Raw genomic sequence first — 24,915 nt, 5'->3', positions numbered from 1 at the left:
AAGGACGAAGCTGGCAATGTTTCCTCATTGGGTTGTCTTGTCTTGTTTCGGATGCACTCTGCTCTGTCTAAGCTCCCCCCCCCCCCCCCCCCCCCCCTCCTCCCCCAGAATATAACCCGGGACCGCTCCTAGGTCCCTGTGGGTCGGACCGGGCCCTGTTGTCCCCTCTCCGGGTGAAACCCGAGCCCCGCTTTACTGTAGGTCACATCAAACGGAGGGACAAGCTGTCTGTGTTCCCGTGAAGTGGAGCGGACCAGAGACGAGGACTTTGATCAAAGACAAAGCCCTCATTATGGGCCAGAACCAAGGGCTGTGATGGAGAGGTGGACTGGAAGGGGGGGTGGTAAACAGAGAGAGGAGAAACAACCAACAAGAACAGCAAACACAGCAATAAAATAAGGTTTGTCACTGCAATACATGATTCACATGCGCTTTAGTCGCAACTCAGACTTGCACAATTGACATGCTTATTGAGTGTTGTTGTTTTTTGCACAATCCAAAAAAAAAGGATGAGCCAATATTGCCGATGAAAAACACAAACATCAGTGAACACTACCTTAGCATGGCCAGGTCATTCGTTGGCGCTGAGATGCTATCACATGCTATCATCACAACCCCATAAGCACAACACAGGCGCCTGTGTCAGGCAGCAGGCGTGTCAAGGTGCCCGCGTCGTGCCACCTCCCGAGGAGCACGGCAGTGGCTGTGCGCCCTGCGGGATCACGTGATCAACGGCGGCGTATCGACACTCTCTGAAGCGTGTACAGATAGTTACTAAGCAGCGAAACGCAAACCTCCCCGGTTCCAAAACTGCATATAATGTGATATTTTGTGTCATTTCCTACATTTGGAGTCCCCGTTAGAACAAGAACGAACCCTTGTGTGCCCCAAGGAATTTGCATATTTCAGAGCACTCCGTGCTGATAATGTCATAATAAAAAACAGATGTAAACAAATACAAATGGTCATTGATGTGTTCAACCTGTAATAAACCCTTGTTTCCATGTGAAAATGCATGCATAGTCGGTTTGAATCCCTGGTAGATGATAAGATGCATAAGTACACAGAAAGTTACATTGGCTGCATCCCAGACTGCAATAACATCTGTCCGTGTGTTTATAGGATGACATTGTAAACAAACCTGCATGATGCGAATACATTGGTAATGCCATATGGATGGGTAGTACTGTGCTCATATAACTCTTATCTTTCACAAGCAAATGAATCATAAGGATGGACAAATCCACTGGAATTCTGTCTAATCTTGTTATTGTTTCATTTCCAGAGAGGGCTGATGAGTCGCAGAGTGTTGGACTGGGAACAGCTCGCTCACAGCTCGCTCACAAAACGCTGACGGTGTTGATGACAGCGCACCGTCTTCCGTTTACATCCAGTGGGGGAGCAGCGACGCTCCGCCCCCCTCACCCACCACCCCTCCCGCCCCGTTTGGAAGCAGGTTGCGTCAAAACGCTCCTCCTCAGAATCTCTAGTCTGCCGCTGTGCTTTCCATCCTAAAGAGTGCATGCAGGTAATCAAAATATCTATTTTAAATCATATTCTTAAAAAATATATAATGATGATTAGTTTGTATGTTTTCTTTTGTATAGCCCAACTAGACGCCTTAGCGTAACGACTTTGGTGGGTTTGATGGAGATAGATGCTGCATACTTAATCAAGGCTGTTGTGGTATACATGGGGTAGATGGACAAGCTTCCTGGTGAAGACGGGACTCGATAATCGTTAGTGGATCTGGAAAGCATTTGTGTTTAAAGATGCCTCATATTGTATTTGTTTCTGTAATACAACGGCACGCAGTAGCCTGTCTCTGGCAGTGTTCTGCGTGCCCCTGTGTTTTGGAGTGTGTTTTGGTTCGTCCAATCAAAGCAGGGTATGGTGTCGCGATGCTGTGCTGATATTGGGATTGGGCCAGGACAGTTTTTTTTTTTTATTGTTACGTTCAACATGGATAAATAAAAGGGTTTGTGTGTGTGTGTGTGTGTGTGTGTGTGTGTGTGTGTGTGTGTGTGTGTGTGTTCGTATGTTTTGTTTGGTTTGAAAGTTAAATTGGTTTAAAACCAGCACAACCCCGAGGCTACCTTTTGCATTGTAATAATGCACTGTGCAAATATGCTTTCTTGCTCTAGTCCAACCGACACACATAACCCGTATGGTTGGGTTGGGGGGGGGGGGGGGGGGGGGGTATTTATTGTTAAAAACACAGAGCATTCAGCGACACTTTGATCTCCACTTGGATCCCAGCTGCTACCTCCCATCAATATTAAAACGGCATAAATGTTTTAGCACGTAGGGTCTGCTTTTAGGGCGGGTCAACAACTCCCCCAGCCCACCCTTCTCCTCCTCCTCCTCCTCCTCCTCCTCCTCCTCTCTTCTCCTCCACCTCCTCACTCCTCTCTTCTACTCCTCCTCTTTATTCTCCTCCTGCTCACTCCTCTCTCTTCTCCACCTCCTCTCTCATGTCCTCCTGCTCACTCCTCTCTTCTCCTCCTCCTCTTTACTCTTCTCCTGCTCACTCCTCTGTCTTCTCCTCCTCCTCTCTCTTCTCCTCCTGCTCACTCCTCTGTCTTCTCCTCCTCCTCTTTACTCTTCTCCTGCTCACTCCTCTCTCTTCTCCTCCTCCTCATTACTCTTCTCCTGCTCACTCCTCTGTCTTCTCCCCCTTCTCTCTCATGTCCTCCGGCTCACGGCCCTCTCTCCTCCTCCTCCTCCTCTCCTCCTCCACTGCTGAACTCCTCCTCTTGTCGTCTCTGTCTCTGTCCAATTCAAGATTCAAGAGTTTTAATTACACATTCAAAACCGAGGGTAGTTCTGGGTAATGACGTTCTAAAGACAGGGCACGCACATCTAGTTTTTAACCAAAAAAAAGAAGGAAAACTACACACATGAGTGAAATAATGAGTTAAAAAATATCAGATTGAAAGAAGTTAGACATTTTGATTAAAATATAATTACTCTCTCTCTCTCTGTCTCTCTTCCTCCCTCTCTCTCTATTCCTCCCTCTCTCTATTCCCCTCTCTCTCTCTCTCTCTCTCTCTCTCTCTCTCTCTCTCTCTCTATTCCTCCCTCTCTCGTCCAGCATGGAGGGGCTGTTGAATGATTGGCTGTGGCATCAGGACTACTGGTTCCCCCCTGGCATTGGCTGGAAGGACATGGAGGTGGTGGAGGTTGAGGAGGAGGTGGAGGTGGAGGTGGGCCAGGGGAGGGCTCGCTACCCGATGCCCAGAGACCTCCTGGTCACCCTGCCTCTGGCCCTCTGCTTCATCGCCCTCCGGTGCGTGTTTGAGAGGTGAGACGTAGACACACACACACACGTGCACACGCACACACAAATACACATGCACACACATTTATGCACGCACAAATGCACAGACACATAAAAACAACCACTCACATGCACACAGACATGCACACACAAACACACGCATGTGCACACACACATGCACACATACAAATACATGCACTCAGGCATACACATTCACCTACACTTAAGCACGCACAAACACACACACACATGCACCCACACATATGCACACACAAACACACGCATGCACACACACATGCACACATACAAACCCATGCACACACTCATACACATGCACACACACATACACACTTGCACACACACACATGCACCAACAAAAACACACGCAAGCACACACACGCACACACACGCATTCAAGCGAATAACACACACCACAGAGGAGGCCTGTATCGTTCTGCTTTAACTAGGCGATTCATATCTTGTGCAACGCTAGTATAAACCCATAATCGTATCACCAACTCTGCTTGTCGTTAATTGGCGGTTCCATTGATTGTGCTGCGGTTGCTACATAATTAGCTCTTGTGTGGGTAAAGCACTCCCATGCATTTCCATGCTTTCTACTGTTACCGTTGTCTCTTTCGCTTCCAAAGCTGTGTCTGCAGCTTGGTTGGTATCTAATGTATGTAAGTAAGCCAGAGACCCCTTCCAGTTAAAGCTGCTGTGATAGTGCTAGCCTGCGATCCTCTCAGGGGCAAATGCGTGTTTAATGCAAGTGATCAATATGTACCAAGTCAGACCTTTCATGACCACACCTGCTTCCCGTACATTCTGCTCGAATCTTTGAGGTTCCAGCCGCTCACCGTAGAGAGAGAACTGTTTTGTTTTGTGTTTGTGGCTGATGTATAATCAGGGATAGTAGTAGTTAAATCTAGACACAGGCAATGTTTCACAGCTGTTTCTACAGATACTACAGCAGAAGGGAAAAGGCGGTTGAACCATGAAAGGATTGTTGACGGCACCAATAATTTAAATGGTGAGCATTGCAGGGACATAAACAGAAAACCGCTTACCCTCTATCCGTCGATGGGGGGGGGGGGGTCAGCCCCAAGCCAGGCAGTCCCTGAAGAACAAGGATGCTTATGTTGTTCCTTATCTGACATCACTAATGGTGAAAAGCAAGAACACTTTGGTGAGGTTTGTTTCTGAGACAGAAAGACAGACTTCCATGCGCCTGTTTGTCTACGTTTCGTCTGCCACTTCACTTGACTCTGAAACAGCAGGGGGAAAACACAACCTTGTTTATAAAAACACAGAACGACATACAACTCATGAAGTATTCAGTCTCCTGCAGTAATTAACCCCCTGGCCTCTCATCAGCAAAGCAAAGAATTACAGAAAGTATGTGATTGCCATGTTAGCTCCCGACGGGGGCCTATTACAGGTGCCTTGAGGCCTGAGCGATGGAAGATCAAAACACTGCAGTAGTGGTGACGCCAGGGACTGAGTCCCCAGGTTTCTGGGGCACAGGCGACAAAACAATTAAACTATTCTTTAACCGGTGTCAAAGTGAAAGTAAGACTAGGGTAGGCTGGACACCGTGTCGAGCACATATGGCGCAAATTGTTTGAGTACTTCCCTTGGTAGGCTGCTCATCTGTCCTTTTAAGGAACGCCGAGCAGGTCTGGAGTCTTTGCACATCTCATGCTCCTGTTTTGTTAGTGCTCCGTCTCTTCATTATCTATTCATCTACACGAGAAGCTGTTAGGGTAGAGGCAGCTACCATAGTAGGTTAAGGAAAGACAGAAGCAACATAAGGATACTAGATTAATCTGTGTGTGTGTGTGTAGGCAAAGTCAAGACCTTTTTGATCAGATATGCAGCATAACATTGGCTTTCTGTACATTTAGATGTGTGTGTGTGTGTGTTTGTGTGTATGTGTGTGTGTGTGTGTGCGTGCGTGCGTGAGTGTGTGTGTGTGTGTGCATTGTTATCATGTAACCAGAGACAGCCTGTGTCTCTGGCTAAAGGCAGTCCTGACCTTCCTCTGAATGCTGACTTCCCACCTGCACGCTGAAGGGTGATCACCTATGTGTGGTAGAGTCACACAACACACACACATGCCCCCCCCCCCACACACACACACACACGCACACACAGACACACACAGATCAAGTGTGTTTGCATCAGCTCATGTTAAAGGCTGTGGACCAGTGTTGGTTATGGTAAAGTGTGGGATAAGGAGGGATCAGCTTACTGCTCAAAAAGTCGTTGTTGTTTAATGATAGGCTCGCTTATCTCACTCTGTTGTTGTTGCTGTTGTTGTATAATTAAAGCAAATTGGGATAGTTTGCATTCAGAGGTCGCTCGGCTTCTGATTAGAAACTGCTCTTTGTCGTTCCATCGGTTGAACCCCTTTAAAGTGTTCAGGTGTTTCCTGGTCTCCTGTTGACCCATCGGTCCCCCCCCCCCTGGCTATGTTGTTCCAGGATCATAGCGCTCCCTCTAAGCACACGTTTGGGTGTGAAGGACCGGATCTGGACTGAAGCCCCGTCCATCCCCAGACTGGAGGCCTTCTGCAAGCAGAACAACCGACAGCCTTCCCAGGTTGGTTTGGTTTCCCACGATGTGTCAAGAATACCAACACACACACACGCATGCATGCACGCACGAACGCACGCACACACGCGCACACACACACACACACACACACACACACACACACAGGTAGTTTTACACATGAGTGCACACTCACTTGCTTTGGAGAGCCCCCTTGTTATAATAGAAAACAGGCTGTATTTCAATCAATAATAATCTGGCTCAGCTGCATGGCTATTAATGCACATACACTTAAAGCATACATTCTGAGGCACTTCTGCCGGCTGCTTCTGAATCCCTCAGTCGCGGTCTATTACCGAACGCGTAGGATAGGACACAGATCAGACTTGCAGAACAGATGCATAGGCTGGTGAGATGGAGGGCTTGTTATGACCCTCCATATCAGAAATATAGAAATATAGAAAATGCAGAACCGTGGCCTGACGTTTTAGCAGGGGAACTTCCACCTGCGACTTTAAAAAGAATGTGTTGTAAAGGTTTTGGAAAAAAAAAGGAAATTAGTAAAGTTGTTGATATGTCAGCACATATCAACAACTATATAAATTCAAGTCAAAAAGATCACTGAAATGTTCCCCTGAAATGTTAAATTCCTCAAATACAAACTGCGAAGGTGTATTCTAACATGCATGAGTTGCATCGTATCATTTCCCTATTCTACTTTGCATGTTCCAGGACATCATGAATATGAGTGTAACAATAAACCATTATGGCTAACGTGCAATCTCAAAATAACGCGCCTAACCTTGAAGGGGTAATAACCGTGACCTTTTAGAATCTTGATTTGCCTGAGTATGCTGTCTGTGTTCTAAGTGCACCTAGCTGCAGTCATCATTCGTATTGTTTACTATTTTTATACCAATATACTATTTGCATACCTATTGTACTATACTGTATCCTAAGAGCACATTTGTTAATGAAGATACTGGAGAGATTTTCTGATAACTGTAAATACATTTTTCACTTTTCGTGCCAAGAAATACTTCAAACAACGTTTTTCTGTGGTTATATACCCTATACTAAATGCTAAAGATCTAACTGATGCTTCAGTAATAAAATCACAAGGGATTCTGGCTTAAACCAAGGTAAATTTACTGAGTAAATGTCTCTTAATGTACTGTTTTGATCTTCTCAAACATTAAGCTCTTCCATATCACCTGACCGATACAATGTCCTTCTCTACACAAACACTCTCCCGAGTGACCAATGAATGGAGGAAGTATAGAGAAAAGAGAGAGAGCGTCACAGATGTACATTAGAATGCAAATGTATTCCTAAATCCTAGTGTGTGTGTGTGTGTGTGTGTTTGTGTGTGTGTGTGTACATACATGCGTGCGTGCGTGCGTGTGTGTGTCTTTTCAGAGTGAGCTGGTGGGTCTGGCCAGGCAGTGTGGACTCTCTCAGAGACAGATACAGACCTGGTTCAGACACCGACGGAACCAACAGCGGCCCAGCAACACCAGGAAGTTCTGCGAGGCCTCGTGAGTCCACTGGAAAACACACTTTATGGTGTCTAGACATCTGCTGCTGCTGCCTGCTGTTCTCTAAACATAGTCACAGCTGCAGGAACGGTATTAAAAGAACGTCCAGCCAGGTCCAGGGGATTCCTGAGAAAAATGTGTGCTGCGGCTTGGCATCAACGCAGTTACAGGAAACAATCTAATATAGAATCTAGATATAATCAAAATTATTATAGTCATCCATATAAGCTTATCAACCTGTATCGATATTAACTCAATAATACTGACTATAAAGTGAGTTTGAAACAAATCATCCTCAAATACATTTCATATTACTGCAAAAATAATATTTCCCAAGATAACAATTTGAACGTTAATTGTTTGTTTTCTGTGCAGTTGGAGATTTGTCTTCTACCTTGTAGCGTTCACTGCAGGGCTAGCCTCTCTGATAGATGTAAGTCCCATAATTACGTTCATTCCTAGTGTTTTTGAGATGGTTACGACATTACTGACCAACAACATTGTGCCTTATGAATATATGTGCATGAATATTTGTAATTTATAACATAAATGACTGTGTTGGGATGCACTTGCCTACAATGTATAAGAAACAAATCTGCTAAGCATGTTCTGGTTCCTATAGCTGTACTCCGTCCAGGTTGTTTTTTTAAGAAGCAATTAGATGTGCCATAATATTGTTCTAAGCCGCACCTATAGGTCGCTTTTAACAAAAGGGTCTACTAAATTAAATACATGTAAACAGACCTGCATTTTTGTGAACTTAGCCTAGAGGCAAAGCACAATTTTAAACATAGATGCCGGTCTCCTTCATCAGACAACATGGTTCTGGGACTCCAGAGAGTGCTGGAATGGCTACCCCAAACAGGTGAGTCAACAAACAGAGTCTGTGTGATGTTATTACATAATAACACATAATTGAATTTTCATTAAATCCATGGAAAAGCCAACAAATATTCACAGTTTACGTCAGGGTGTAGGATTATCAATGCTCAAATAAGCTTTTTCAAAGGGTATTCTAACTGTTTCACTGTTGGTAGTGTCGCTTTTGAACTCTTGAACAAACATAAAATAAATTACTCTTCAAATCTTGTTTGGCTCCTACTCCAAACTTTACATCCAGTCATACAAACCCTGACAGACAGCCCAAGCAATCCTTTCATTCTCTGACCCATATTGAACTTCCTGGGATGGCTAGAAGTTATGTTTATTTCAACAGATTCATGGCTTATTGTGTTCTTTCTTCCTGCTATGCCTGGAGTTTAAAAGGCTAACATAACTGTTGAGCTTCCATTGGGAAGGCATCTAGGAATGCCTGGAAAAGCAGAGATCCTCCCCCCAAACTCCTTCCATGTCCCTCTTTTTCCGTTCTCTTCTAACAGTTAATGCCTTCCTTCCTCAAAAAGGGGTCAGGACCCCGAAAGAGAACACTGTAATCTCGCTATAAACCCAGCAGCCATGTCTCCGGCCCTATCTGTCCTCACATCCTGGTTGTGGTTGGCTAACCTTCTGCCTCAGTCACAATGTTGTGGACTTTATCACTTTTTCTGAGCCTGAAGCGGGGTGTGTGTGTGTGTGTGTGTGTGTGTGTGTGTGTGCCCTGAAACGTAGGGGTGTGTCTGTGTATGTAAGGGGGGTGAGGGCTCAGTAAACTTCCTTCCATTGTGTTTCTCCAGAGGGCAGAGGTTTTACTGTAGGTACGACATAACCACCCATTCTACATACATGCTGGGACGTTTCCTCCTGTTTTGAGGGTTAGCCAATGTGGGGTCATTCATTTATCTGAAGTGAAGGTTGAATAGAATGGAATTCGCCCCACCAACACACACACATGCACAATGACACAGAAGCACACAGTTACACAAAACACAAACAGAGTTGGCCACATTCAATTGTTTTTAACAATTAAAGATGTCAATCTGTTTCAGATGGAAAAGATAACCCATTTACCCTAAAAATGCATGAAGAGGCTATATTGCCAGCCGTTGAAACAAGGGTTTATCCATCCATTAAATCCACCAGGTGACCTGAAGCTATATGCTATCTGTTCCTCTGTCCCTGTATCCAGCCGGTGGCAGAAGCTCACTACTGGTATTACATCATGGAGCTGGGATTCTACTTGTCCCTCCTGCTGTGCGTGTCTGTGGATGTGAAGCGAAAGGTTAGTTCAACCATCGCTCACTCTCCTCTCATCCCTTAGAACCCCTTAGAGAAAGTGATCTGCTCACCCTTATACTGAATACCCGATTATTTGCTAGATCCAAAATGTAACTTTTTGACTTATAAAGCGGTTTTAAGAGCACTTTCAACAGAATATGAGTTCAAAGTGGAATTCACGATACACTATAATGAGAATAAAGAAAAAACTAAAATCTGGCACGTATTTAAGTAGCAGATATAAGAGGAAAAGACTTCCTTGAAAGTTTTGCTAATACCATTTAAGAAAATCTATATTTTCTCCGTAACATAAAAAATAGGACCTGTCCACTGTTGGCATCAACTATAGCACTGAGGGTTTAAAGATGCTGACAAGGTAATCTGAGATTGAATTCAAACAATAAGTCTGCCAGGGCAATGTGTAAATCAGTACAGTACAGCACACACAATACTGATTTACTAGACCACAGATACAGAACTGCTGAGACACACCCAATTCTTTTACTTTTCTAACAATTTGTGGTTGTGGTTTATGTGTTTGTGTCTGTGTGTCTGTGGTGTGTGTTCATGCGTATGTGTGTCTGTTTGTGTGTGTCTTCATGCGTGCGTACGTGTGTGTGTGTGTGTGTGCGCGCGTCTGTGTGTCTGTGTGCGTGCGTCTGTGTGTGTGTATGTGCGTCTGTGTGTGCATGTGTATGCCTGTGTGGGAGTCTTCTAGGATTTCAAGGAGCAGATTGTTCATCACATCGCCACCATATTCCTCATCGGCTTCTCCTACTGCGCCAACTTCCTGAGAGTGGGCACTCTGGTGATGCTGCTGCACGACTCCTCAGACTTCTTCCTCGAGGTGAAATGGTTAAATGTTCAACAATTTCACGACACGGTCACATGTCTACCTTTCTCACAATCATAATACATTAATGGAGGCGAGCTAATTAAACCTTGCTACACTACGGACCTACTCTGAGTCGGGAATCTTCGGTAATGGCAATGATAATCTCCCCAGAGATCCTTTAGAGACTTGTTTGTTTTGTACTACGTTGCTTTAGGGTTTTACAGTAGAACTAGGACTCTGTCGAGTGTTCCCAGTATTGCGCAGGTTTACCAACAAAACATGTGAGGGTGCATTCTTAAGTAGCCTTATTGGTAAAGCCCTATTGTTATTTAAACATTAAGTTTAGAATCACCAATAATGAGGACTAGAAAACAGATCATCTGCAAAGGCTCAAAAATCTCTGCCATTTTGCCATGCGTGTATTCCTCCAACTCTTCTGGACGTGGTTACCCACAAAGGTCATGTCGTACTTGACTTGAAGGAAAGCATTGTGTAGCCCCTACAGTAGTGCTTCCCCCGTCATAAATATACACACAATCCTCCTTAGTCCACTATGATTGAACACATTGGATTGGTAAAAAAGCATGCACTATAAACTAGAGGCAAAAGCCTCAGTATAATAGTATAACAGACCCCCCTGTCTATGTGTTTTGCATCGTGTTGGTACGGCCTGGTGACATATTTCCCAGATAACATCAGAGTGAGTTCGACTATATCTGGGATCTGAAGAAATATGCAGGAAAATTGACGAGCAGCCTGATTGGCAGTGCTCAGCTCCTTGATGGAAACAGGCCAATTGTGAACAAAAGCTCAGGAGTCCGGTTCTGGGACTCTGCTGACCACGTCTACTCATCCCAATGAAGGCCTTGTACTTGCATTGCATTCAGAGGTCAACACTGCCCAGATAAAACTAACTGTTCAAAATAAATTCAAACAGTTATCTTAAATGAGCTTTGAGACATTTCTTATTTAAATTAAAAGATGAAAGGTGATACATGAATATTGTTAATCATAGCAGTAAAGATGCATTATTGATAGTATAGGTGTCTACCACTAGGTGGTACGCGGAGACTGCTGAGTTGTTTATAAACATGGCCTCTGAGTGGGTCAAGTGTGCTTCAGTCCCCCTGCTCGTTCATTAGAGCTGAGCCTTGTCAATCAAAAAGGGGAGGAGCGATTCAGCGACATTGTATGCAATTATCAAAATACAGTTTTTCTTTTTGATTTCTATACTTACCTTCACCAGTCTGCAAAGATGTTCAACTACGCTGGCTGGAGAAAGACATGCGACATACTGTTTGTCCTCTTCTCTGTCGTCTTCCTGGTAACTAGACTGGTCATATTCCCTGGCAGGTAAGGCTTGCTGGTGGAATTTGTTACTCAACGCACTACTTTTCTCATTTACTTCCCTCAAATAGAATCACAATCAGCCTTTTACCTGAAACAATTTGAATGTCTATAAAATACTTTGTTAGCTTTCCTCCTAACATCAGGTTACTACATGGGACGATAAAACACAAATAAAAGTGTGTTAATAGGTACCACTGAGTATAGATCCCCATCCTGCAGACAATTTAACTGAACTGCAGATAACTTCACCTAAAGTGCGCATGTGCCAACAGTTGCCTTCTTTTCGTTATTCTTGTACTAAACATGCTTCAAACACGTAACTCCTTGAGTTACACCTTCAGAAGGCCTCAACGCCGCAACAGCGAGCTCCTCACGTTGTTCCTGTGTGTTCCCAGGATGATCTACTCCACCATGGTAGAATCTCTGGACTACTTCGACCCATTCCCTGGGTACTTCTTCCTCAACGCCCTGCTGCTGGTGCTCCAGGCTCTCCACGTCTTCTGGGCCTACCTCATCCTGCGGATGGTCCACAAGTTTGTCTTCCAGGGCAAGGTGATGGCGACGGCTGAACTGCAGTATTTCCACCCAACCACACTGAACACACGTCGTGTTACCATGTTTCTGTGTTTCCACGGCCCCAAATAAAGGCAGCACAAATGGAGATTTGTATAATTATATAAATGATAATACATTGCATTTATTTATTGCATTTAAATAGTAAAACCAGGGCTGAGTTTGTGCCGACTCGTACCTATTTGAGTGGCTTTGTCACTTTTCTATTGCATTTTGGATGCAAATCAGATTTAAAGTAAGGGAGAGGGTTATGTGAGGTCAACCCAGTAACGCCTGAATTCAAATCGTGACTGCGATTTGAATAAGGACACCCTTGGCAACAACAACGAGTAGCCCATGATCAGTTAATTTTCCCATATGCTCGGTAAATACAGTAGTATTTACTAGAACCAGCTGTCATGTCAGGGGATTTCACAATGTTTTCTATAAGTATGTTGCATATGGCGTGGTTCATGATGTCATTCTTGTTTCGTTTCAGCACAGCAGCACCTAGGTGTTGGGTGCAAGGCTCTGTGGTTGTCGTGCGTTCCGTGCATACGTTCCATACTGTTTGCTTACCTCTTAACACGCTGGTTCAGCAGCCCCTCTGTGTCTCAACACCTCCTGGTTTACTAATGAGCACTGGGTAAAAGCAACACGAAATCAACAACATAAAATAATCATGGGTCCCTATTGGGCAATTGAAAAAGGTGTGTTTGGAGCAGGGCTTTAAAAGTTTTGAGAAAGTCTACGTCGCTGAGGGAGCCTGGGAGTGTGTTCCAGAGCCGTGTAGCCACACTTACTCTTTATGGGCCATATATTATAAATAGACAATGACTCAATCTAGGGCTACCAGGCACATTCCGACCAGGACCCTGCATGATGCGTTCGACGTCCCCCCCGCAGGTGGAGAAAGACGAGCGCAGCGACGAAGAGAGCGGGGATGACGATGAGGAGGAGGACAACGACGAAGAGGAGTGGCCCGAGGAGGGAGAGGATGAAGGCTGCTGGGGGAGGAGCGAGGGAAAGGGTGCGATGAACTCCAAATCGGCGTCCCTGGCCGACCACTGTGTTCTGAACAATCTGACCCACCGGAGGAGCTCCAACAGCCCCTGGCCCAAAGCGAGGTAGTGAACCTGCCCCCCCCCACCCCCACTCCGACGTATCGCCACTGCTCCGTCTCCTCAACCCCAACCTTCCGCTTCCACCACCATCTGTTCAGCATCATCAGATAATAGGTGTGTCACTGTTTCAACCCCCCACACTCGCACACACACACACACACACACACACACAGAAGGTCTTGTCACTGGGAATACTAGACGCTGGTGTCGTTTTCATTCATAACCACTAAAGAAAATTCTCCTGGGTTTTATTTGCATGGCTGTGTACAGTATGTGGTTTAGTAGCTGACTTTATGACCTCAAGTCTTCTTCCTTCACTGCTATTGATTTTTGATGTGAAAAAAAGACATGACTAGTAGAAGTAGTAGAAGTAGTAGTAGTAGTAGTAGTAGTAGCAGTAGGTATTTCATACTAGATAGGATCCTCAGAAACAACACTTTTATTTAATCTGCTGGCTTTGACGCACAACTTGTTTGTGTTTTTTTGTTGTGGTGTATTGGGTGTGTGTATAAGTTAATACAATCATTACAACATTAATGGAGGTGAGCTATTTAAACCTTGATATAGTACGGACCTATCCAGACAAAACTCTGAGGGGGAATCTTCAGTAATGGCGATGATAATTGCACCAGAGATCCTCTAGAGGCTTGTATGTTTTCTACTACGGACATTCTCAGAGTTGCACAGACACAACATTTTTATTTAACAAAATAATACGGTCATCCAATAAAAATACATAAATGCTATGGACACATCTGAAGTCCTCTTATCAGATCCATTATCAAGTCCAGCCCAGATAATTACTCATCTTCATCCATGTACTTAACTTCTACAATACATCTATGTATTCAGTTCAATGTTACGCTGGTTTGTAAACTGCCAACTGAAGAAAAATGGATTGTCATAACGTATTTGATAAACTACTGTGTAGCCTCTTTTTTCCATCTTATCGGCTAAACCGATCATAATCAATCAATCAATAACCGCTCTATAATTAGCATTATGGATGTATATAGAATTGCTGCCTAAGAATTTGCTAATGAATTATCTGATGTACAGAAAAGCGTTTAGGTTGGTTCAGAGTAGAGGGTTCACTCTAGTTAGATTCTCTCTAAATGGCCCTGGGTTGGTTGAGTTTCATTTGAGTACCTTTGGCGCCCCCTGGTGCATCAACGACTCCTGAATTGGTGTTCCAATTAACTGATATGCCTTTTAAGAAGCGATTTAAAGTCGGGACTTCTAAAATATGTATGGTATTTCCTTTTGATTCTCTGTGCGAAAAAAGAGTGTATTATTATGGTTGGCTCTCACTGCAAGTTTGAATTCAGTTATTCTTGATAAAGGACTTTGTTTTGTGCCTTGACTCCTGTTTTGACACTGTTTTGTCCCAGCGACTTGTTCTTTAGCTCTTTGTGCTAATAGATAGTTTTACTTTATAAGTAGAAAGACAAGGATTTGCTAGTCTGTGTGTAAATCTATAGCCAGACAGTGCCTCGATAAGCTTTGCATTAAAGTACCATGTATGGAAATGTTAAAACATTTTGCTTACAACTTCCCTGGAGCCTATTTGTAGAGATTCTGTGTGTGTGTGTGTGTGTGTGTGTGTGTGTGTGTGTGTGTGTGTGTGCGTGCGTGCAGTGGAAAGGGAAGGGCTCTCACATATATGAAGATATTAAAAGTTTTAAGAAAGAAAACTTTCAGATGATTAAACTGGTTTCTGCCACAATCCCTGGAATCTAGTTGCCCTTGCCACTACAATACACAGAGGTTTTTGTCTACAAAATAACCCCTCTCCTTGGAAAAATGAGGTAGAATTCTAAGGTTGAAGACAGCATTACTATATTGTTGATAGGCTTCCAACCACTCAGCATTTATGTAATCCCCACAGTATGTATCACACAAAACTATTGTAATCGTCATTATCAACAATAGTATAAATCCTTTTAATGTATCAGGCAATGTATTTTTCTTGGTTTGTTTGTCTGAATGAGGAAACAAAAGGGCTCATCAATTCCCTGTAATGTCTAAGGACTGATTAGACAACCTTTATTTAATAAGGGAAATAAGTTGATGATGCTTTTACACAAGGGATGCCAGGATTACGTTGGCTTAATAAATAACAGGTATTTTTTTCACAAATGGACATTTGTCAAGTTTGCTCTGTCTGTTCATTCTTTTTAATAAAGAGCTTCTGAAAATTGTAAACACTGAATGTTGCCTCTTTGCCATTGTATGCAGATTGTTTGTGTAACTCGTTCATACTAAAATTAAAGTTGTTGCATGTGCATTTACAGTACTTAAAAAAACTAAAGATCATCCCGCAAATGCTTACTTTTATTACACATAGACATCTTTCGTTTTCTTTGAGTTGCTGGTATTTTTGTATTTACCTAATCAATTGTTCCACTCATCATACTAATAACATTAACTTTAATTATATAGCACCTTTCATGCATGAGGTTAGCTCAAAGTGTTTCACATTTTAATTAATTAAACAGTTAAACAACAGGGAAGAACCGCAAGTAGGCCTTTAATGATTTTAAAATCATCATTATATATTTTACGCCTATCGGACAACAATATTTTTGCCTCCCTTACCATTCCAAAATAGCAAATGCGCAACAGCGCCTCCATTTAGCCATGTTTTGCAGAATATATATAACATCCGTAGTGTAACACATTACTATAGAGAATGCATTGGAAAAGTTAAGAGAAGTTAGGCTTTATTTAGTGAGCCTAAACTAGTTTAAATACCATGATTCGTTTTGCATTGCTTAGTGCTTTAACACATATTTTAATTTAAGAGGACAGCCAGGTTTACATGTAGGCCTACAGTTTTATGCATTGGAAGCCGGTTCGATTTCAATAATACAGTAATGATTATGGTCATCGATAACAACTGGACTGGACTAAGAACACAGAAGTCCTTTACAAGAAGGGACAGAGCCGCCTCTATTTTCTGAGGAGGCTCCGCTCTTTTAACATCTGCCGGACTATGCTGCTGATGTTTTTTGAGTCTATGGTGGCTAGTGCTATTCTGTTTGCTGTTGTGTGCTGGGGCAGCAGACTGAGAGTAGCAGATGCCAATAGACTCAACAAGCTGATCAGGAAGGCCAGTGACGTTGTGGGGGTGGAGCTGGACACTTTGACGGCATTGTCAGACAGGAGGATGCTGTCGAAGTCGCGGGCGATCCTGCAGTATGGCTCTCACCCTCTCCACAACGCTCTGGTCAAACAGAGGAGCTCCTTCAGTGAGAGACTCATTGCTCCTAAATGCACCACTGAGCACCACAGGAAGTCATTCCTGCCTGTGGCCATTAAACTCTGTAACTCCTCCCTCTGACAATCTGACAAATTACTATTTAAAATAAACAAGCTATAATTTATTTATTCATTCATTTTCATTGCACATAAAACAGAATTTAGATATAGTATTGCAAATTTGTGAATATAACCCACTAAGAGATGTCCACTTTCACTTAGAGATGTCCACTTCTTACTTTATTCTTACTTTTATTTTATTGTATTTTATTTATAATTTTCTATTTTATAATCTTTACTTCTATGCTTGCAATTTCTATTTGTACGGAGCACCTCGAACGAAACAATTTCCCCCCGAGGATGAATAAAGTTTTCTGATTCTGATTAACATCGCAGAGGCTTAGCTCTTAAAATGGACCGACACACTTTTTTAAGAAACTGCAGATCAGTATTTGCCGATTGTGTTAGGCTTGCAATGTTGGATTATGAGGAGGAAGATAGGATGCCCCTGATAACTAGGTTAATCATACAGTTTTGCAGAATTACCCACAATGTTGAGCGATTGACTGAAGGTATTCATGGTCACCCATGCTGCCATGATATAGGCTATTACTATTTCGATCACTTCTGAAAATAAATGTGGGAAAAATATGTCAGTAACGCTTCAAATGATTCTCTGTAGAGAGGAGAGCACAAGCCTCTGCAACGTTAATCACTCCTGGTGCGTGCATGAATCGCGCGTCTTCTCAATAGAGATTCAGATAACTTTATTTATCCCAGAAGTGGACAATTCAGTTTGCAGTTCCCAGGGCGTCTACGAATAGTCAAATCTCCTAACCTTTAGGCCTCCTTTTCTTAACCTTTGTGGAAAACGACATCGGGGTAAGGAGAGATGAAAAGGGGCTTCCTTTCGAACATAGGAAGAGACAGCACTGTTTAAAATGAATTCGACTCCACTTTTCCTAAACAACGTCATTACGCGACGGCGAGTATTGCTGACCTCTAGCGTCTCTAGCGTGGAACTACAGTTTCCCGAAGTTGAACTACAGCAAGCGCTCTTTCCATCCATGCATTCTTGTCGAATTGATTTCAATCAGGTTGTCGTCGACAGTGAGAATCACTTAGGTCCAGGGGTGGACTGGGACAAAAAAAATCGGCATTTTCTGTCCAGACCAGCCCACTACATTATCAGCAGACACTACATAGAAGTCCACAAATCTCGCAGCATCTCCTCTCATGCATACTACAAAGGAGAGTCATATTCCTTGATAGCAGTTAACAAATAAAGCACGAAACTATGAACTCAAGGACTAAAATTGACAGCTATAGCAATCAATCAATCTTTATTCATTATAGTGTCAAATCACAACAGAAGTTATGTCATGACTAGGGGTGGGACGAGACTAACGGGAAGAACCCTCATGCTACACTTTCAGTTTTTAGTCTGCGACTGTGAAAATCTTTTGGTGTAAGCATGAAGACATGAATTACAGGTCTGAATAGATATGCATTCTCATATACGTGTATGTGCACATGTATATATTTCCCTACTTCCTCGTCTGCAGCCAGCCAGCTACACTCCTCACCAAATTCATGACCTGCAAGAAACAGCAAACAGAATTTGTACTCAGTATCTGTGTACTGACAAGTATATGTAGCCTTTTTGTGATGTAGTGACACTTAGTGAACAAATTTATCTGTCATGAAGGATGACTTAAGTCTCAAAAGAGCCCTACGGCCTACCTGCATAACTGTTAATTGAACTTGAAAGATATGAAGATGTTTGAAATTAAAATCATCAATATGAAAATCTTCAACCAGGAAATAATCATAATCAAACCTTTTGTTTCAATCTGAGACAAAACAAGTTGCATAATAAACTCACAAAGTCAAGACAAAGCTCTCTCTCTCTCTCTCTCTCTCTCTCTCTCTCTCTCTCTCTCTCTCTCTCTCTCTCTCTCGTCATAGAAGAACTTCTAGCAGGTCAAGAAAACCTGTTTGACAGGAGATGATGGAAGCAGAGAATATAAAGAGACATTTATGAATTACCAATTGTCATTTTATCACACATATAGTATGTCTCTTCACATAAACCTTTAAACATACACATATTGCATTCCTCTCACCACATGAAATAGTTATCACCTCAGTTAACAATAAATTAATTGAAAGATTACAATAAATTCAATGGCAAATATTGCAAATTAAACTAATTATTTCCTACAGGTTTACTTGTATTTTGTGCTAAAATTCAAAGTATCGCATCTGTATTTACAATACAACTTGAGTCTGCATCTCTATTTACAGCTCATTAGTGCATGTCAATGTTTACTGTTGCTATGGCAACAAGAGACTGCTGACGTTAGCAGCTGTTAGCTAGCTTAGCTAAATCATGAACAATAATAACACATAATATCACAATTCGGCATATTTAAACAAAATCAACCACAACTACCAACAGTCACAGCCCTCAACTTTGGGCTAATATGTTGCCACAAGTATGCAGTTAATTAGGTCACATCACATTCAATGTAAAAACGATTTCTACTTTGTTTTGGACATGTCTCAAAATGTAGCCTAGCTAGCCCCAGGCTAAAGTTACTTACCATATATGCCTCCACTCGCTCGTCTCCCGGCGCAGCAGCACCTGATGGGGTGGTGTCCCCGGCACCAAATAGGTCTGTCAATTTTGAACATTTAGCAGCTTCCGCCTCCAGAGACTTCAGCTTTTTAAGTCGCAGTTTTTCAGCGCCACCCGGGCGTTTCTTACGCTTATCCATTTTCAACTCCGTCCCGCGACTCCGGCCCATGCCATGAGGTCCCGCCCACCCTGGTTTGTGTTGTGATTGATAGCACTGTCAGGGCTCTCTGAGCCTGTCAGCCCATGATTGATTGACAATGACAAACATGGACCAATAATATGTGTCGATGCTGGCAACACACTGCTAGCCCTCTGTAGCCAATTGGCCGGCCCAATTGGAGGGAATTTAGAGAGAGAGAAATAGCCAGCATCAATTTTCTCTCTTTTTTTTCCGCCGTAAAGGATATGGGATACCACCATATTCTTTCCTTTCGTAAAGGTTGCTCAGGAGCAAGGCATGCGAGGGACCAGATAGATTTGGAGTTGGTTGGTGGAGTGTGGTTCTCGGTTTGTTTAAGGCGCGGTTGACATAAACTGGTTTGTGACTGGATCGGGATGGATACGCAAGTAGGCGAGGAAGAAAACGAAATGGTTTGTGATGATTGGTCTCCGGTTGATAGAGGGCGAAGGTAAAACAAATATGAGGCACGGTATGGATGCACGAGCTTCTGCCAGCCAGAATACTAAAAGAAGTCTAGAGGGAAATAGTTCAGAGGAGGATAACCGGACAGTTCGCAGGAAGGTGGAAAGGGAAGAATTTAAAATAATAACTAAGTTCAGGAAGGAAGATGAGCAGATCAATCTAAGTCCAATTGCGCTGACTAGAGAGCTGAAAATGAAGTTAGGAGAAGTAGAAATGGCTAAGATTCTTCGAGATGGGAACTTGTTAATAAAATGCGGAAATAAGGAACAGAGATAAAGCTTTGCATATTGAAAGTATTTGCAAAAAGGTGGTGACTGAAAGAAGAGTTCTGGGGGAGATCAAAGTGTCTCGAGGAGTGATAACTGGCATTCCCATCGATGAGGATTTGGAAAAAATCAAAAGAATTATTCAGGGAGGAGACTGAAGAGACTGTTAAGAACAGTGAATGGTGAAAAAGTAGAACGCTTGTCAGTCCTTCGGGAGTTCCAGGACTTGTTCCGGATAAAATAAAGATAGGATATATGAGTTTCCCAGTCAGGCCTTATGGTCCTCTTCCGCGTTACAAATTTCAGAGGTATGGGTATATAGCCATGGCTTGCAAAGGAAAGCAAAGGCGTGCTAAGTGTGGAGGGGAACACAGGTTTGAGGACTGTGGAGATAATGTGCAGGCGAAGTGTTGTAATTGTGGTGGCCAGCATAATGTGACATATGGGGGTTGTGAAGTCAGGAAGAGAGCAGTGGAAATTCAACAAGGGAAAGCAGTCAACAACATAAGCTATGCTGAAGCAGTAAAGAAAGTGCAAGGACAAAAGGGAAAGGAAGAAAACAGACAAAATCACCCAAAGTTCAAGATCAGGAGGAGGTCAAAGATGGCAAGCTATAAGGAATACAGAACTGGATGGGGATAAGTTGATTTTGTTTGTTGCCTATGTAATCAACTGTGCAGATCAAGTTAAACAAAGAAAGAAAATTAAGATAATTGTGAAAGGAGCTGAAGAACTCTTGGATATGAAACATTTATCCTGGGAACAAATCAACAGAAGACTTGAGGAAGTCGGGAATCCAGGGGTTCATGGGGACAAGATTTAGAGTGAATGATTATTCTTCAATGGAACACAAGGATTTTAGTAGCAAATGGTCAGGAATTTAAAGAATTTATTAATGGTCTCAGAAATCAACCAGAAATGATATGCAATCAAGAAACCTGGCTTAAAACAACATTAGACTTTGTAATTAAAGGTTATGATAGTATAGTCAGAGATAGGGTGGAGGGAAGTGGAGGGGGCTGTATAATATTTGTAAAAACAAGAAATGCAATATAGAGTATTAAAAAAAGGAAAAGAGTGGGAAATGATAGTGATTGAAGTTTGGACAAAAGATGGTTTAATCAAAATAGCTAACTTTTACAATCCTTGCAAGAAGTTTTCATTGGAATTACTGGAGGAATTAGCTGTAAATTTAGATGGAAAAATTATTTGTTGTGGAGATTTGAATGCTCATAGTCATTATGGGATAGCTATAACGATAAAAATGGAGAGGTGATTGAAGAGCTAATGGAAATTAAAAACCTAGTATGCCTCAATGATGGAAATGGTACGAGAATTGACGTTAGAAGTGGTACGGAATCTGCCATGGATCTTACTTTAGTGTCAGAAACAGTGGCAGGTATTTGTACTTGGGAAATTGTAAAATAAACAGTGGGAAGTGACCACTATCCTATAATAACAGAAGAAGCCGTGAGGTTGGAAGAGTAGGATACTGGAGGAGTAGATAGATTGGTTTTCAGTAGTGTTGACTGGGAAAAATTTAAGCAGACTAGTGATAAGGAAATGGAAAAAGTTGATGTTAGTAAAGATGTTGATGAATTAAATTTTTCAGTTTGTGTAGCCATTCTTGGAGCAGCAAAAACAAACAATTCAAAGTAAGGGAGGTAGAAGGAAAAAGAAAATTGTGCCATGGTGGACGAAGGAATGTGATAATGCAATAAAATCTCGGAATAAAGCTTTTAAAATGTTAAAAATAACAATTACCAGAATCTTATTGAATTTAAAAGGTTGCAAGCAAATGTGAGGAAAATAATTAAAAATGCAAAGAAGGATTATTGGAGGAAATTTGTAATTCAATAGGAAGAGAAACAGAAATAGGTAAAGTATGGGGAATGATTAAAAGAATGAATGGAATTAAAAGAGCGTATGGGTATCCAGTCTTAATTGAAAATGAGACTGCTGCAGTGATAGATGAAGAAAAAGCAGAGATGTTTGTACTGAATTTTGTTAAGGTTCATAGCTCTAGTAATATAAAGGAAGAGGGGAGAAAAGGAAGGGAATTTACAATAGAAGAGAATGAGGAACTATCACTACAAGATGAGGATGCCAATGATTTATAAATGTATCATTCACAAAGGCAGAACTGAATCGTGCTCTGAAGAAAACCAAGATGTCGTCACCAGGAAAAGATCAGATATGTTACGTTATGTTAAATCATCTTATTGAATCACCTAAAGACATTTTACTGGAGCTATATAATAAGGCTTGGAGGAAGGGAAAGTTACCACAAATTTGGAAAGAAGCTGTTGTAGTCCCAATACGTAAGCCAGGGAAAGATTGTAAAATACCAGGGAGTTATAGGCCTGGGTCATGGGCCATCCTGATTTTCCCGTTCACCTGCCTGCCAAGCTGATCTCACCAAATTAGCTCAACCACCTTCACCTGTGCTCTCTCTATATCAATCCTCTCTCTCTACTCAGTCTCTGCCAGATCGTCTCTTGTTACTCACAGAGCTTTCCCGCAACTCCAGAACTGTTTCTCCAACGCTGATCCTGCCTGTTACCGAACCCTCGCCTGTCTGACCACCCGCCTTTTGTCGAGTCCCTGCCGGCCTGTCTGCCCTCCTGTTTCCGGCTCCTCGCCTGGCTGTCTGCCCTCCTGATATCGACCCCTCGCCTGCCCGACTACCAGTGTTGTGCCTGAACGCGTTCATTGAACGATAGTTCATGAACTCGTTCATATTTTGGGCGAACGTGAACTGAACGTACTGTATTACTGCCTGATGAACGTTACTGTGAACTCGTTCATTCTGGTGTCTGTGAACGGCACGCTCACTCGGTTTTCCTTCGTTCAATAGGGGGGTTAATTGTTAATCAACACGGCGGATGCGCGCGCAGATCGCCGTGTTGTTTGACCGGTTGCCATGGTTATCTCCGTGTGGTTAATTTGCAGTTGCAGTGTTGTCAGCTTACCGTTACATTAAACTGTAATCAGAATACGCGGTTATATGCTATAGACCAGGGGTCAGCAACCTTTTCAACATGCAGTGCCAGTTTGACATTTTCTCGTTAATGAGTGTGCCTTAAGCAACGATATATTAAAAATTAAGCTGAATTATGACACAGCGACCAAAAACATTTCCAGAAGACCTGGAATTGTACTATTTCCATATAGTCCACAATCATGCGTCAACATTTTAAATGTTTTTTTGGTTGTTATATTTGCAACATGGGCTTACAAATTATACTTACATATCAGAAACATTCAGAAACTCATTCAAAAACATATTTGCACTGTGAGAAATGTAAAAAACAAGAATATGAGAATGTTGGAGCATCCACATCAATATCTTTAAGACATGTACAGCTTTGCAAAACCATGTGAAGGCGATGCATAAAGGCCACTTGCAACAATATTGTAAATATTTTCTTCTCTATTATTCACAACATAGGTTTAAAAACTATTAATTGATCCCATTTCAGAACACTGCTTTCTGTAACTAATTTAAACATATTTGCACTGGGAGGAAATGCCCAAAACAGAATAAAGTGCAAAAAAAAAAAATGGTTTCACAGCACAATGTGTGCTGTGAAACCAATGTGTGCTGTGAAACCAATTTTTAATAATAATTAAAAAAAAAAAAAAATGTTTTTCAAGTGTGCCAATGATTATGCTGCCCCGTGCCAGTGGTGGCACGCGTGCCTAGGGTTGCCGACCCCTGCTATAGACCCTATAGTATCTGTGGTATAAAGGCTAGGACGAATTTCAAATTATAAATATATACACTTTATGTTGAAAGTATAGACCGTCGCGATTCCCATTGAAACAAATGGCGCAGTGATTATTCTTCAAAACGAGAGCTGTTAAATTGTGAAAAATGAATTAAACTGTAATCAGACAACGCGGATATATGCTATAGACCCTAGAATATCTGTGGTTATAAAGGCTGAGACGAATTTCGAATTATAAATTATGTACAATCCATAACGTTAGCTCACTGGCTCATAGCTCAGCGGCCTAGAATACCTCCTAGAATCATTGCTTGTTGGCCGGAAACGGAAAAGAGGGCCGTTTACGTTTGGTTGTAGTCTTTTTGCTCGGTTCTCCGCCTCAACAGTAGGGCTAGAATCGAGCGAAAAGACTACAACCAAACCAGAACACCCCCCTTTCCGTTTCCGGCCAACGAGCAATGAGTCTTCCAACAGAAATCAGGATTTACAAAATGCACTAAATGTGCAATAAAACGCGATAGAAACTGTATTTCGCTACGATACTTGATTCAACCACTCTATTCATCCTAGACAAACCACAAAGGGGGCTCAATCAATGGCGGTTCTACACGGGGGCCCACGGGGGCCCGTGCCCCTGTGGACATGTCCCTGGCCCCCCCTGTGGCCCCACCGTGCTGACCAAATAAAACAATTATGAATTGATTATGATTTTACACGCGAGTGCCAAAAGCGGAACTAATGCGACGCAACGTTCTACACGGGTAAATTAGAGCGGCGCACCCAAACGGCGCACCCAAACATTGTTGCTGCACGTTCTACACGGGTAAATTAGAGCGGCGCACCCAAACGGCGCACCCAAACACTGTGTTGCTGCTGCTCGGTGAATGCGAGCTCAGCAAATACTCCTGGAGAAAGAAAGGAGCTACGATTTCTCCTGTTGCAAAAGTCGAAGGTAAGCAAAACGATTTAATCTTTTATGTGACT

The 24,915-nt window shown here is 42.5% G+C and overlaps 1 protein-coding gene across 1 annotated transcript; it reads left to right on the top strand.

Annotated features, from left to right (window-relative positions):
- The first annotated feature begins 1,444 nt into the window (after positions 1-1,444).
- On the top strand, positions 1,445-15,515 carry LOC307077931 (ceramide synthase 2-like). The gene is made up of 11 exons (XM_079739448.1): positions 1,445-1,528; positions 3,095-3,304; positions 5,767-5,884; positions 7,256-7,374; positions 7,750-7,807; positions 8,189-8,239; positions 9,440-9,532; positions 10,247-10,375; positions 11,610-11,716; positions 12,109-12,265; positions 13,172-15,515. The coding sequence occupies exons 2-11, from the start codon at positions 3,096-3,098 to the stop codon at positions 13,394-13,396; spliced, it is 1,266 nt and encodes a 421-aa protein (XP_079595574.1). The 5' UTR covers positions 1,445-1,528; position 3,095; the 3' UTR covers positions 13,397-15,515.
- The last annotated feature ends 9,400 nt before the right edge of the window (positions 15,516-24,915 follow it).

This window comes from Pollachius pollachius (genome assembly GCF_949987615.1).
Source record: "Pollachius pollachius genome assembly, chromosome: 7".
Taxonomy (NCBI): Eukaryota; Metazoa; Chordata; class Actinopteri; order Gadiformes; family Gadidae; genus Pollachius; species Pollachius pollachius.
This window is presented reverse-complemented; position numbering and strand designations above follow the sequence as displayed.

Coding starts and splice junctions, on each gene's coding strand:
- LOC307077931 (XM_079739448.1), top strand. CDS start 3,096: ATGGAGGGGCTGTTGAATGATTGGCTGTGGCATCAGGACTACTGGTTC. Junction 7,808..8,188: donor GGCTAGCCTCTCTGATAGAT/GTAAGTCCCATA, acceptor CTCCTTCATCAG/ACAACATGGTTCTGGGACTC. Junction 11,717..12,108: donor CTGGTCATATTCCCTGGCAG/GTAAGGCTTGCT, acceptor GTGTGTTCCCAG/GATGATCTACTCCACCATGG.